The sequence below is a fragment of the Geotrypetes seraphini genome, chromosome 1, assembly GCF_902459505.1.
Source record: "Geotrypetes seraphini chromosome 1, aGeoSer1.1, whole genome shotgun sequence".
Taxonomy (NCBI): Eukaryota; Metazoa; Chordata; class Amphibia; order Gymnophiona; family Dermophiidae; genus Geotrypetes; species Geotrypetes seraphini.
In genome coordinates this window covers 304,807,808-304,822,867 of record NC_047084.1, presented here as the reverse complement: position 1 = coordinate 304,822,867, position 15,060 = coordinate 304,807,808, and the positions used below count along the sequence as shown (strand labels likewise).

Here is a 15,060-nt window from a genome sequence, read left to right as displayed (position 1 = left end):
TTACATATATAAATGGGCAGTGCAACAGGCAGATTCTCTAGGGACAAGACACAAAAAAGGTACAACCACAAGAAAAAGGCAAGGAAGAAGGGCATGGTCAGACTTCAGAATCAGAACAGATGAGCCAACAAGCCTAACTCAAAGCCTGCAGTACCCTGAGAAGTAGGCATGGGACTCTTGTTAGGCCAGTCCCAGAGCAGTAAGCAGTCTGGAAACAAATACAGAGTCAATGTGCCAGAGTGGAGTACAAGTCACTGGCCAGCGGAGGGAACCCGAGCAATGGAGCTCATTGAGGCTGAGAGGAGAGCTAATCTGTATAGAGCTGCAAGTGCTGCTGGGAGCTGTCCACTCACCATGAGTGGATTGTGGTGCTGAAAAAAAACCCCCAGCTTCCCGCACAAAGAGCTCAGAAAGCAAGGAGCTCCTTTGGGAGCAGGAATGTTGGCCTAACTCCCAGTAAGCCTTTAAGGCCACTGCTGACTGGCATTGATAGGGGGCCTGGGGCAGTGAAGTGGAGTGACCAGGTTGACCTCCTGTCAGGGGGGGGGGGGAATGGTATAGTAGAGAATGGAATCCTGGTGGTGGGAGGGTCTGCAAGACCTATATACCGGCAGAGAGATCTGGCCCCTGTAGTGAAGCCCTGTGGTGGGAAGGCATGTGGAGACCTATACACTGGCAAGAAAGAGCTAAAAGTAGCTGGAGGGCCTAGTAGAACCTGGAGTTGAAGAAGGGACTCAGGCTTGATTACCAGCAATGGGACTGGTGAAGAAGGATCCAGGTGGTGGGGACCTAAGAGGCCAGAGAGTGAGGAACTGGCAGTGGCCCCACAAGAGGCAGCTGGACGAGATGGCAGAGTCCAAGGCTGAGGGGGGGTTCAGGCAGCTGATTGGTGATGGGACTAGCGAGGCCAATGGTGACTGGCAGAGAGACTGGTGATGGCACTGAGAGCCATCAGAGAGGACCCCAGGTGAAGCAGACTGAGAGTCCCTGGGAGCATTGGCCAGGATCTAATGAATGTCCAGTGAAGGGACTGGCTGGGACAGTGACAACTGGCAGAGTGACTGGTGAATGGCACCGGAAGCTGCTGAAGTCTTGAAGGGCCAATACAGGGTCAGAGGAAGGACTCAAGAAAGAGCTGGAGGGGCAGAGTCCAGGGAGGATTCGGGAGGATGAGGAGTCCAAGGAGGATCTCAAGATGACCAGGAGATCGGGAAGACCTGGTAATGGGTTCTAATGGAATGTTGTATGTGTGTTTAACCCTGCTGTGTTATTATTTTAGCAGAGATCTGGAGAACAAAGTTGCCTGGGGGTGCGTATATGTGATGGGTGTTACCGCTTGGCCCGGTCACATGATGACAGCCAATCAGAGAGGAAAACAAAGACTGACATACAAATATGAAGGAATCAAGTCATCATTAAGCTTTCTCGGAAGCTGTTTATTGTGTTTATCTGATGGCTGGCTTAGCTACAGAAAAAAGGCATCATTACATTTTCTTATTTTAACTTCCAACTGATTTCTCAAAAAAAGTTGCATGGCTAGGACTGCTGCTGTAGTTCAGAGGCTAGAAGGAGAAAATGCATGATACTTACTTTGAAAGGATTGTCGTACGCTTTGCATGGGAAAAGTTTTCCAGTTGCAGAGATTCCTGGGTAAGGAATGCCACAGCCAAATGGAAGTAGTTATTCCAGAGCTAAATATTAAAAGGGTAGAAAGACAGTGATAAAGGTAAATCTCCATAAACTAACTGGGCAGGAAAGTCAAACAGGTGACATAAAATTCAGGGATCAGTTTAATGAAATTCACATTTGGACACTGGAGAGCGAATGCCAGAAAAAAAGAACTGAATAGCAACTCCTGTAATAGAAGATATTTGCAAGAAAAAGCAGTTCTAAAATGTAGATACATGACTAACTGTGCTCTCATTTTAAATCTACTTTAAAACATTTTTATTCAGTATGACCAACGTTTCAATTCCAAGAGGGACCACCTTCAAATTGACATGGCAACTTGTAATAATGCATGTTCTGTATTGGAAAAATCAATACCTATAAAACCATTTGACCAACATATATATCATCAATAGTGGGGCAACCACAGCTAACATTACTACTACTACTACTATTACTTATCACTTATATAGCGCTAAAAGGCGTATGCAGCGCTGTACATTTTGACATTTAAAGACAGTCCCTGCTTGGAAGAGCTTACAATCTAACTTGGACAGACAGACATGACATATAGGGTTGGGGATGCAGAACCCAGGGTGGGAGGAGTTAGGAGTCAAAAGCACTCTCTAAAAGCTGGGCTTTTAACTGGGCCTTGAACACTGCTAGAGACGGAGCCCGCCATAGGGATTCGGACAGCTCGTTCCAAGCATATGGCGCAACAAGGTGGAGAGGGATAGAGTCTGGAGTCTGCAGTTGAAAAGAAGGGCACAGATAGGAGGGACTTACCAGCTGAGCAGCCAGCCTGTGGTGGTAAGTAGTATCTGAGCCACTCACAGCTGTAGGCTGAACTGACCCCGGATATTTAATGCTTGGGCATGCATGACTCCTGGCATTGAATATCCAGGAATGAATTGTCACCTGGAAGTTAACAGGCACTGGCCGATATTCAGACTGGTGCCTGATTAAATTTAGTGCATATAGTTAGGCCAGCCTTTTTGTGGTTACTTGGCTGGTTAGAGGATTGAAAATTGTTGTTGTCAAAGTCGGCACGCCGCCCATGCTCTGTCCTTGGCTGCCCAACTTAATCAGTTAAGAGATGGCTGGTTAGAGGCGACGTGCTGGATATCATGTGTTAGGTTGCTCATTTGAGTTTAACCAAGCAGGAGCCTCTTCTGCCTGAACATAAGAACATAAGAATAGTCTTACTAGGTCAGACCAATGGTCCATCAAGCCCAGTAGCCCATTCTCACAGTGGCCAATCCAGGTTACTAGTACCTGGCCAAAACCCAAGGTGTAGCAATATTCCATGCTACCGATCCAGGGCAAGCAGTGGCTTCCCCCTGTCTTTTTCAATAACATACTATGGACTTTTCCTTCAGGAACTTGTCCAAACCTTTCTTAAACCAGCTATGCTATCCACTCTTATCAAATCCTCTGGTAACACGTTCCAGAGCTTAACTATTCTCTGAGTGAAAAAAAAATTCCTCCTATTGGTTTTAAAAGTATTTCCCTGTAACTTCATTGAGTGTCCCCTAGTCTTTGTAATTATTGACAGAGTGAAAAATCCATCCACTTGTACCCGTTCTACTCTACTCAGGACTTTGTAGACTTCAATCATATCTCCCCTCAGCCGTCTCTTTTCCAAGCTGAAGCCTGAACATAAGAGCATAAATATAAGAACATAAGCATTGCCTCTGCCGGGTCAGACCAGGGGTCCATCGTGCCCAGCAGTCCGCTCCCGCGGTGGCCCCCCAGGTCCATGACCTGTAAGTGATCCTTTACCTAAACCTTTTATTCCCTAATCATTTAATATCCTGTATAGTAACCCTCTATCTATACCCTTCAATCCCCTTCTCCTTCAGGAAATCATCCAATCCCTTTTTGAAACCCAATATCGTACTCTGTCCTATCACCTCTTCTGGAAGCGCATTCTAGGTGTCTACCACCCTCTGAGTGAAGAAGAACTTCCTAGCATTTGTTCTGAATCTATCTCCTTTCAATTTTTCTGAATGCCCTCTTGTTTATGTTGTCCCCGCTAGTCTAAAGAATCTGTCCCTCTCCACCTTCTCTATGCCTTTCATGATCTTATAAGTCTCTATCATGTCCCGTCTAAGTCTCCGCTTTTCCAGGGAAAAGAGCCCCAGCTTCTCTAGCCTTTCAGTATATGAAAGATTTTCCATTCCATTTATCATCCTTGTTGCTCTTCTCTTGACCCTCTCGAGTATCGCCATATCCTTCTTAAGGTACGGCGACCAGTATTGGACGCAGTAGTCCAGATGCGGGTGCACCATCGCCCAATACAGTGGCAGGATAACTTCCTTCATTCTGGTCGTGATACCTTTTTTGATAATGCCCAATATTCTGTTCGCCTTCTTTGAGGCCGCTGCGCATTGTGCCGCCGGCTTCATTGTTATATCCACCAATACCCCCAAGTCCTTTTCTAGGTTGCCTTCCCCCAGTACCATCCCTCCCATCGTATAGCTATACATCGGGTTCCCTTTCCCTACGTGCAAGACTTTACATTTCTCTACATTGAAGCTCATCTGCCATTTTTTTTGCACACTCAGTTTGTTAAACCTGGTTAAACCCTTTTGAATATCGGGCACAGTGGCATAGTAAGGGGGGGTAGGAGGCGGACCACACCGGGCGCCATATTCGCGGGGTTGCCCACGCCTCTCCTCCTCTCTGCCCCCTGTGAACTTCCTTAAACGTTCACCAGTGTGAGCAGCATCTTCCACCTGCTGCTTGTGCCATCCTCGGATCCCTTATGATGTCACTTCCTGGTCAGGGAGGGGGGACACACTCAAGCAGCGGAAAGAGTGGAGTGGTGTGCTTAAGCGGTGAGGAAGGAGGGGGCACACAGCACAGTGATACAGGGCACCACCGTCCCAGGTGCCAACCTCCCTCACTACAACACTGATTGAACAGTCTGTATATCATAGTAAATATGACAAAGATCAAAATGGCCCATTTAGCCTGAGACATCCATTTTTTGAAACTATGCTTACAAAGAAACTCACTGCAAACTAAATTAATTTTAACATTAATTGTGCTGCTTGATTTCTGTAATAAAAGGAGTTTTTATAATGCTATATTACTGGGTTTGCTGTTGGATTATTTTTTGTTGCTTGCATTATGACTTTTGTTTTTACCTCTAGGTCAAAGGGGCAGTGCAGGAACTTTTAGTAAGGTAATTACACTCTTTGATGCCACAGCGCTTCTGAGCCCCTCCCTTCCCCAACACCTGCTCACTTCATCTTCCAAATCTTACTATATAGACCCAAACACCAATTTAGCTGAACTGAAGTGTCTGGAAAATCAAGAAACTACTCATATATAGGTCAAATTGTGGTTATGTGTTAGAAGAAAACAATTAATTATAATTTAGGGAGGCTTTGATTAGTAATATCATTAAATCTTTGAGGTAAGGCTATAAAGGGAACAAGCTACATTTTACACCTCAGACACTTAAAACACATTTTTGAAGTTTGGAAGGGATAAACTACTGAACACCACAATAACAGGTGAGTAAGCAAGACTACACGCAGGGAATCAGAGCACAGATTTTAGATAACACATAAAAGAGATCATTCAAGGCTACTGACTATTATCTGATGCTGCTCATTCATGTTGGCATAAATGCTCCTGCTATGTATTCCTCTGAACTATCTAAAGTGATTTCATGGCTCTGGGAGAAAGAGTGAAGCATCTGGGTACACAGGTATTGTTTTTATTGATCTTCCCTGTTGAGGGTAAAGTCCAGGACTGAGAGGCTCGTATCCTGGAGAAGTATGCATGGTGGATGGTGTCAATGAAATATTTCAGCTTCCCGAATAGTTTTTCCAAAAGTAGAGTATAGCTGATGTCCACCTAGCAAAGAAGGTGTGAATTATTTACTGCAGCAGACTGCCTAACCCACTGAAGAGGGTTTTAAACTAGGATCATTGCGAACAGGTGAACAAAGCCCCCAGGTAAGTAAAATGGCAAATATCTCTTCAGAAATGTGAAAATATGAAAAACTGTGTATACTAATGCCTGCAATATGAGAAATACGATTCTGAATCTTGAAATGATGATGGAACAAGCTGACTTGGATTTAGTGGTGGGCAAAACAGAAAGGAAATATTCTGTTTAGAGACAGCTAAGGTTCTGCTTGTGGGGCAGTGCAGGAACTTTTAGTCGCTTTACCAGAGTAAAAGAGTTCTGACATCTTTCTCACCCTACAATTTCTAAAGCTGGGGCTGTGTCATCCTTTATGATTAACAGGGTGGGAGGCTATATCCCTTGGAGGGAAAATCAAGGCTGATATAAATACCCACACAAGAGGAAGGGGGGTTCATATCTTTGGTTCCAGATCCCTGGTCATTGCAATTTAATGCAAGTGGACCAGGGTTTTGGTTCTGAGGGCTAGATTCTCAAAGCTTTAACAAAGTCGCTAAACTGTTTTCCGGCAGTTTAGCGATGGATTATCAAAAGGAATTTTCTCCCTCTTTAGCGAGGATTCTAGCAGTCTCCGACACTGACATGCAAATGGGCTCTTCAACACTGAAATGAGCCCTCCGGTGGCTTCTTAAAAAATGCCGAGCCATTTTCAAAAAATGGATTGGCTTTTGGCGACAAAAAAAAAGCAAGTGGTCCAGGGGTGCTGGTCAGTGTCAGAGACTGCTAGAACAACCTGTGTTGTGATACAGCAGGAGAGATGCCCATCTCTCCGCTGCATCACAACACCCCTTTCCAAAAATTCTGCCCGTGACCTCCCTTGCAGTAAGAGAGATGCCCACTCTCTCCTGCCTGCCTGTCGCCCCCCCCCCCCGCATCAGGAGAGATACCCACTCTCTCCTTCAGCACTCTCTAAATTAAAAACTCTTGTGTGTCTGCAACCCCCCAACCCATATGCGCCCCCCCCCTGCATCAGGAGAGATGCTCACTCTCTCCTTCAGCACTAAACTAAATAAAAAAATGTTGCCGCAACTGCGATGCCCCCAACTCAACCGCGACCCCACCCCCCAGCAGCAGGAGAGATGCCCACTCTCTCCAGCTGCAGTAAACTACCTACCGTGACCGGACCCAACCGCTCCCCCACTATTAGTGACCCCACTCCCCCTTACCTCAACAGATGAGCTGGAGTCAGAGGGACATGGACATCTGCTGCTGCGTTGTCTAAAATGGTAATTCCCCTCCCTGGTGCATTTTGGAATATACCAAGGAGGGGCTTGAGGTTCTGATTGGCCCATGGTGTTTAAAGCCCTTCCTATTGGAGAGGCTTTAAACAACTAGGGTCAATCAGAACCTCAGGCCCCTAACAGATGCATCGGGAAGGGTTCTACGGCTCTGATTGGCCTTAACACCCCATAGGCATCGGGGGAGGGGCCTGAGGCTCTGATTGGCCCTAGTTGTTTAAGGCCCCTCCCATAGGAGCGCAACATCCCTTCCCTCGTACTTTTAAAATTTTCCCTGCATGAGCGGCATTATGAACTTGCTGCCCACGTCAGTGTTGCCTCTCTCTGACATCACTTCCGGGCTCTGTGCTTAGGAAGTGACGTCAAGGGGATAGCCGACACAGCACGGGCAGCAAGTTTGTGCTGTTGCTCTCACCTGGAAAATTAAAAAGGTACGGCAGAAGGGAAGTGGGGGGCCTCACATGCGGCAGCTGGGGTAGGGAACGAGCAGGGGTGGTGGAGAAGAGGGCGGGGGAGGGGGCACCACTGCCCTGGGTGCCACTTACCCTTGCTACACCACTGGATCAACTGTATGGTCTTTATCTACTATCATTTTCTACGTTTCTATTCTAAGCTTCTGTCATTGCGAATATTATGGCTAAACATATGGGCCTCCTTTTACTAAGGTGTGCTAGGGCTTTAACGCGCGGAATAGCGCACGCTAGATCTTAACACCAGCGTCAGTTCTAGAAGCATGGCGCACGGCGTAGCGTGGGGTAATTTCCTGCATGCGCTAAAAACACTAGCGCACCTTAGGGGTCCTTTTATCAAGCTGCAGTAGAGGTTTAATGCGCGTAATACCGTGCGTTAAACTGCCTGTCGCGCTAGCCGCTAACGCCTTCATTGAGCAGGCATTCGTTTTTTAGCCGGCCACGGGGGTTAGCGCGCGATGAAATGTCCGATGCGCTAACCCCGCTAGCGAGGCTTGATAAAAGGACCCCTTAATAAAAGAAGCCCATACTGTAAGTGCCAGCTCAGTCTTTGCCCATTCCCTGCCGACAAATGCATAACTTGCTTAGACTATCAGGCCCACTATTATGGTTATTATTCAGTCAGTTTCTTTTTTTAAATAAATGAATACAAAAGGCTTTTGTTTGGAGTTCCAAGTAACAAGTCTGAAAGAGTTCACTACTGAACTTCCATGCTCTTAAGACAGGATGGATTTAACAAACAACAGTATTTTAGCTCCCCAAAACACCATCCATCATATAGTCTGTACTACTGAGAACAAATAAAGTGCAGAGCTATCGCACATCCATATTAAAATGCAACTGAACCTAGTCCCAGTATTATTATCACTAATTTGAAATGAGTTTCTGAAAGAAAATATTTTCATTGTTTTAATTAACAGTGTTCTTTAGGTATCCATCTATTATGAAAAAAAAAAAAAAATACTGTTCATAAAAGATAAATTAAAATACTTGGTTACAACTGCCTCCTCTGTGCTTCTACTCAGCTTTACTAAATTACATTTACAGGAAAAAAACAACAACTATTAAAAGTCTTTCCCTACAGTAATAACAGTAGAAAATAACAAAGATAATTTCTGAATTCTAGTGCAGTCTGGATTTCTAATGGAGTTATAGGAGGTCATTTTAGGAAGTCTTTTCCATTTGTTAAGATTCTCTAACAGGCAAAAACTGCATGACTGTGTAGATTCATTTAAGTATGCCAATACAGGTACTTAAATACAGCGTGAAGGCATTCTTGGAGGCATGTACAGATAAAATGTGCATTACATAACTCAGTCCTTGAACATAAGAATTGCCGCTGCTGGGTCAGACCAGTGGTCCATCGTGCCCAGAGTCTGCTCACACGGCAGTCCTTAGGTTAAAGACCACTGCCCTAACTGAGACTAGCCTTACCTGCGTACGTTCTGGTTCAGCAGGAACTTGTCTAACTTTGTCTTGAATCCCTGGAGGGTGTTTTCCCCTATAACAACCTCTGAAAGAGCGTTCCATTTTCCACCATTCTCTGGGTGAAGAAGAATTTCCTTACATTTGTACGGAATCTATCCCCTTTTAACTTTAGAGAGTGCCCTCTCTTTCTCTCTTCCTTGGAAAGGGTGAACAACCTGTCTTTTTCCACTAAGTCTATTCCCTTCATTATCTTGAATGTTTTGATGCAGCGAATGATGCCTGCAATGTTGGCATCCAACTTACGTTTATGGAAGCGCCTAGGCACGCCTATGGATGCCTAAGACCACTTCTGGAATAAGCCACACCTACTCCAGCCTTAGGCATCCATAGGCGTGCCTAGGCGCTTCCATAGACGTAAGTTAGATGCCAACATTGCAGGCATCATTTGCTGCATCGATTAAAAAAACAAACAAACATGCATCCCGATTGGTCTGTTAGATGGCAGTAGGATGCCTACTGCCACCTACAATCGGGACGCCGTTTTGAGAATCAGGGCCATTGCCTTTATATCGTATCTTCTGGCAGTGAGTATGTACTGAATGTGACCTGCACATTATTCTGAATTCCTGACCTCAATGTAGAGTGAAGCTCCTGTTGGCATAAACAACCAGTTTCTGCACCAATCCCTACTTACCTGCAGCTCAAAGTCAGTGCTGCTCAAAAACTGTTTTGTTAGAGTCTCAGAAAACTGTTTTATGGCCCGAAGAAACTGCCTGTAAGGAAGAGAAACAAAAGCGTGAGAATTAGTGCATTTGGTAGACCAATAGGCAAAGAAGTGAATTAAAGACATGAACAAAGTTACACTGTGGTTCTCTTCTTCTGAGTGAGAGTCAGATGGACAATTTGAGAGCCAGGGTACAGAGAGACGGAGAAGAAAGGGTTAGAGAGACTGCGGTGAGTCCAGATTTGCCTTCTGGTTTTATATTTGCGGTATAGTAAATAAATTCAACTTGAAATCAAACTAGAGAAAGAAGATGAAATGGTAGGGAAAAAAACAGGGCTAGCCCTACCACTAGGCTGAGTAGAGATCTGCCTAGGGTGGCACATATCTGGAGGTGATGCCAGCACTGCTGCCTTCACAGTCCATTAGGCCAGCCCTTTCCCTACAATGTGATCAGTGCAGGGCCTTGAATCAAGGTATAGTAAAGGGCAATTTCTCTTATCTTCTCAGTTTGGATTTAGAACCCAACATAGTACTGAAACATCATTGCCTGTACTGTCAACAGAAGTCAAAAAGCATCTGAGTCTTGGAAAACAGACTGTGTTTCTTCAATTTGATATTTCAGCTGCATTTGATACAGTTGATCACTCTTTATTGAAGAATAGGCTGAGTGAGCCTGGGTTTGTGAATCCTCTTCTGAAACACTTTTGGCTAATCTTAATAATAATAACTTTATTTTTCTATACCGCCATAGTCAGGCGACTTCTAGGCGGTTTACATTGTAAGAAGGCTGGACATTCAGCGAATAACAAGTATAGTACAATACTAATACAATACAATAAATCCACATATAATACAGTAGAGTGAGTCCAAATTCAAAATCATACAATAAGTTTAAATACAGTACCGAATAAAGAGACTAGATGCAGTACAATAGTCTAAATGGTAACTTACATATTAATTGGAGATCTAAAGGTAATGAGTGTCTGAAAGATTTAGAACATCCGTGAGAGGGGTCTTAGTGGGGAGGGGACGTAGAGGGGAGGGGACCATTTTAGCCAATGAATTTAGCGAATAGGGTGGTTTTGATCGATTTGCGGAAAGTATTATAAGTCATGTTTGGTTCGTTTATGTGGTTTTTCAGCCAGGTTTGCTGTCTGTTCGCTTGGAACTGGAAGGTTCTGTCCAAGAAGGATTTGTATCTGCAGCCTGTAATCTTTGGGTATGCAAAGATGTTTTTGTTTCTGGTCGTTCTTGTGGGGTTGTGTAGGGTGAAGTGAGTTTGTAGGTATGAAGGTGCTAGTCCCCAGGCTTGTTTGAAACAGGTGCAAGCGAATTTGAATAGAATTCGCGCTTCTATTGGAAGCCAGTGTAGCTTTTTATAGTAGGGGCTGATGTGATCGTTTTTTCTTAGTCCGAAAATTAGGCGAACGGCGGTGTTTTGTATTAATCTCAGTTTTATTATTGTTTTTTGTGGGATGCCTAGGTAGATGATGTTGCAGTAGTCAAGGAGGGATAGGATCAGTGCCTGTACCAGCAACCTGAATGAAGAAGGGTCAAAGTATTTTTTTATGGTTCTTAGTTTCCATAGCGTGTAAAAGCATTTTTTCACTAGTGAGTTTGTGTGGTCGGTCATGGTTAGGTGGGTGTCAAGAGTGATGCCCAGTATTTTTATGTTTTTGGAAATTGCGTATTCGTGATTATTTATTTTTATCGATGTTCTCGTAATTTTGTTATTGGGACTAGCCAGAAAGACTTTTGTTTTTTCTGCGTTTAGTTTTAGTTTGAAATTAGTGGTCCATTTATCGATTTCGGTCATTGTGTTTGAGAGATTATCTACAATTTCTTTTGTGATGTCGTTTAAGGGTATGAGGATGGATATGTCATCCGCATAAATGTAGTATATTAAATTTAGTTTTTGTAGTAGGTGACCTAAGGAGGCGATATAGATATTGAAAAGTGTGGGGGATAGGGGGGAACCTTGAGGTACGCCTGAAGGGTTTTTCCATGGTTTAGAGTAGTTTCCATTGCTGATTACTCGGTAGGATCTATTTGTTAGGAACTCTTGGAACCATTTCTTTGCCTTTCCCGAGATTCCCATTGCTTCAAGGCACAGTAGCATGATTTCGTGGTCTACCAGGTCGAACGCGCTGCTGAGATCTAATTGTAGGATCAGTGCGCTTTTGCCCTTGCTAAAGAGATCATAAAGGTGGTTCAGCAAGGAGGCTAGGACAGTTTCTGTGTTGTATCCTTTTCTGAATCCTGATTGGTGATCGTTAAGGAGGTTAAATTTGTCTAGGTAATTGACTAGTTGAAGGTTGACCAATCCTTCCTGTATCTTTGTGAAGAGGGGAATGCTTGCTATGGGTCTGAAATTGGGTGTCAGTGCTGGGGAGGCTTTCTGATCTTTGGGGATTGGAGTGATTAGTATATGTCCCATTTTTTTGCTTAGTGTTCCGTTTGCAAGGGCGGATGTTAGCCATGCAAAAAGTTCCTTTTTAAATTCTAGGGGGGCAGTTGTCATGATTTTAGGGGGACATGTATCAAGTAGGCAGTTAGATTTGGTGTACTTGTTAAATAAATTTAGGAATTGCTGCCAGTTTGGGTATTCGAGGTGGTCCCATAACATGTCTACTCTGGTGTCTTGGTCATGGGGATCCAGGAATTGAAGAGTATTTGATGTGGATGTGGGTAGAGTTGCTCTTAATTCGGTGATTTTGTTTTGAAAGAAATTGGCTAGGGTTTGTGCTGATGGAGTTTGCTCAGTGTCCTTTTTCAGTATGTGTTATGTATGGAAAAATGGGGCATGTTCTTGTACTTGGATTCCCTCATGTGGAGTCCCCTCAGGGCTCCCTTTACCCCCTGTGCTTTTCAATTTATCCATGAGTACGTTAGGTCTTATCGCTTTGAGAGAAGGTGAATACCTTTTTGGGGGCTCCTTTTACTAAGCTGAGATAAGCACTAGGGCAGGAGTAGGCAATTCCGGTCCTCGAGAGCTGGAGCCAGGCCAGGTTTTCAGGATCTCCACCATGAATATGTATGAGATGGATATGCATGCACTGCCTCCTTGAGATGCAAATCGATCTCATGCATATTTATTGTGGATCTCCTGAAAACCTGACCTGGCTCCGGCTCTCGAGGACCGGAATTGCCTACCCCTGCACTAGGGCATGCATACTGTAGGATGTGCTGAGGCATCCTGCAGTCATTTTGCAATGTGTGTGCGCAGGCCACATGCTAAAACATAATTTTTCTGCAGAGGGGACATGTCTGGGTATTTCTAATCTAATCAGTTAGTGCATCCGCATTACCATGCATTAACTAGCGTAGGATTAGTGTCTGATCACTTGGACCCAGATTCTATAAATGATGCCTAGAATTAAGTGTCTAGATTAGTGTGCCTAGCTGATCTAAGTACCTAACTTACCCCTTCCTTTACAAAGCTGTGCTAGAGGTTTTTTTAGCGCCAGCTTCCGCTGTAACAGCTCTGACGCTCATAGAATTCCTATGAGCGTCCGAGTTGTTACCGCCGCGATCGGTATTAAAAACGCTAGTGCGGATTTGTAAAGGAGGGGGTTAATTGTTTAAAAAGCTTAATCGGTGCAGGTAATTGGCAATTAACAACTTGTACTTGACGTTAATTTCACTTAATTGGATGGTAGGCACCTAGTCTATGGCACCTCCCAGAAAGAAGGCATAGTTAGGGGGTGTATCGTGGACGTGTTTTCTTCTAGGTCAAGAAAACCCTGGCATAACTATGGTGCACCTAAGTTTAGGACACTTATTGATGCCGAAGCCCACTTGAGGCACCGTTGGGTGCAATTTTATAAAGTGCACCTAACTTTTATAGAATGGCACCTCAGCGCCACATTTCTCGGTGCCTCTGTTTTAGGTGCCATTTATAGAATCAGGCCCTTGCTGCCTACAAAGTAGGTGTCAGTACTTGCTCTCGCACTCATTTTTAATGGCTTCATGTTAATGGCAACATAGCGCATGGCCATTAATTCAGCAAATGGAAAATTGGCCACTTTCCAGCTGCGCTAAAAATGCACTTATTTATCTATCAGTTTTATATCCTGTATTATCCTATGATCTAAAGAGGCTACAAAGTTACATGTACAGTATACAAATACCACCCCCTTCCCTCCCGCTGGGCCCGAGCTCTTATCTTCCCCCAGGCCCAAACTCTGTACTTCAAAATAATTCAATCCCTGCTGTATAGCGGCACTCTCCCACCCATCCCCCTCCCACAGTCCATATTCTCTTATATGGCAGCAGGCCCCACCCAGTACTTCCCCAGCATGCACTGCGCAGGGCAAGGCACTTCCATTATTCAAGATGGTGGTTCCGGTAGGAATGAGTGGACATTGCTTCTGCTTCTTCAATTAGGCATTTTGGGTGGGCTGGGGGAAGGGACCACTAAACACCAGGGATTTAATGTTTTTGAAGCAAGAGATTTGGTTTAATGGGGGTTGGAGGGGGTAGGCCAGTAGACCATCGGGAATTTGTGTTTTTTTATTCATGGGGTGGGAGTGAAGATGCCGAGTTGGGCAGGAGGGATGTTGGTAAGGACTAGTGTGGATCGCCTGCAATTTTTTTAAAAAAATGTCATCCTTCTGTCAGTATTCAGGATAGGCTAGAGTGGGCTTAGGTGGCAACTCCAGTAGTTGAGAAGTAAGGACTGTGTCTGTGTCCCAAAAATGGCAAAGTAAGATTAGGATCAAGTGTGCCTACTTTATACCACATGCATTTCTAGTTTAATGATTGATAATGAATGGGATTGTTGGGCAGACTATTTACCATTATCTATTATGTTAATATATTCAAAACAGCCTTTTGTAAAATACTGGGGAAACTCAATGTTTTGACCTGGATATTCCAATTATTACCTCAATGTTCTATGTAAATAGAATTGAATGAAGATTCAGAGCTCTTGGCTAAATCAAAGATTTAAGGAAGCAGAGGCAGTCCTGGTTTTTTTATAGTGATGAATGAACCTGCTTGCGTTGAATACAAATCCAGTGTACATGTAGAAGATGAAATACAAGAACTGAACTAGTTGACCCATCAGGACTCAACTTGGATGTCGAACTTTATCTGACCTGGGTCTTCTTGAATAAATTATAAGAACATAACATAACATAAGAACATAAGCAGTGCCTCCGCCAGGTCAGACCATAGGTCCATCCTGCCCAGCAGTCCGCTCCCGCGGCGGCCCAAACAGGTCACGACCTGTCTGATTCACCAGAAGGGGCTCACTTGCCACCTTTTTATGAAAGTAAATCGTTGCAAATTCACACTTAAATTCAGATTAAAATCCTTGAGTATTTCCAAATTTGATCTAACAAGTATGTTAAATGTGAATAAAAACATGTAAGGAATGTATGTGTATCTCTGCTGTTGTTTTGTGTATCCTTGACTGGAGATGGGGGACAAGGTTTGGAAAAAATAATAAAATGTGTTGCATACATCCCTGTTGCATATAAGCACCCACACTTTAACCAACTCTAGGACTCGTGAACTACAGACACCCAAATGTTAGGCACACAAATATAGTCAAACCTTGGTTTGCAAGTATAATTCATTCCAGAAG

The 15,060-nt window shown here is 44.1% G+C and overlaps 1 protein-coding gene across 1 annotated transcript in view; it reads right to left on the bottom strand.

Annotated features, from left to right (window-relative positions):
• The window catches only part of LOC117365127 (dedicator of cytokinesis protein 2-like), a 1,549,644-nt gene that overhangs the window by 324,029 nt on the left and 1,210,555 nt on the right, over positions 1 to 15,060 (bottom strand). Inside the window, exons 30-31 of the mRNA XM_033955120.1 lie at positions 9,441 to 9,519; positions 1,591 to 1,691 (exon numbers count right to left, since the gene is read on the bottom strand). Coding sequence (XP_033811011.1) covers positions 1,591 to 1,691; positions 9,441 to 9,519 — 180 coding nt within the window. The remainder of the gene's footprint in view (positions 1 to 1,590; positions 1,692 to 9,440; positions 9,520 to 15,060) is intronic.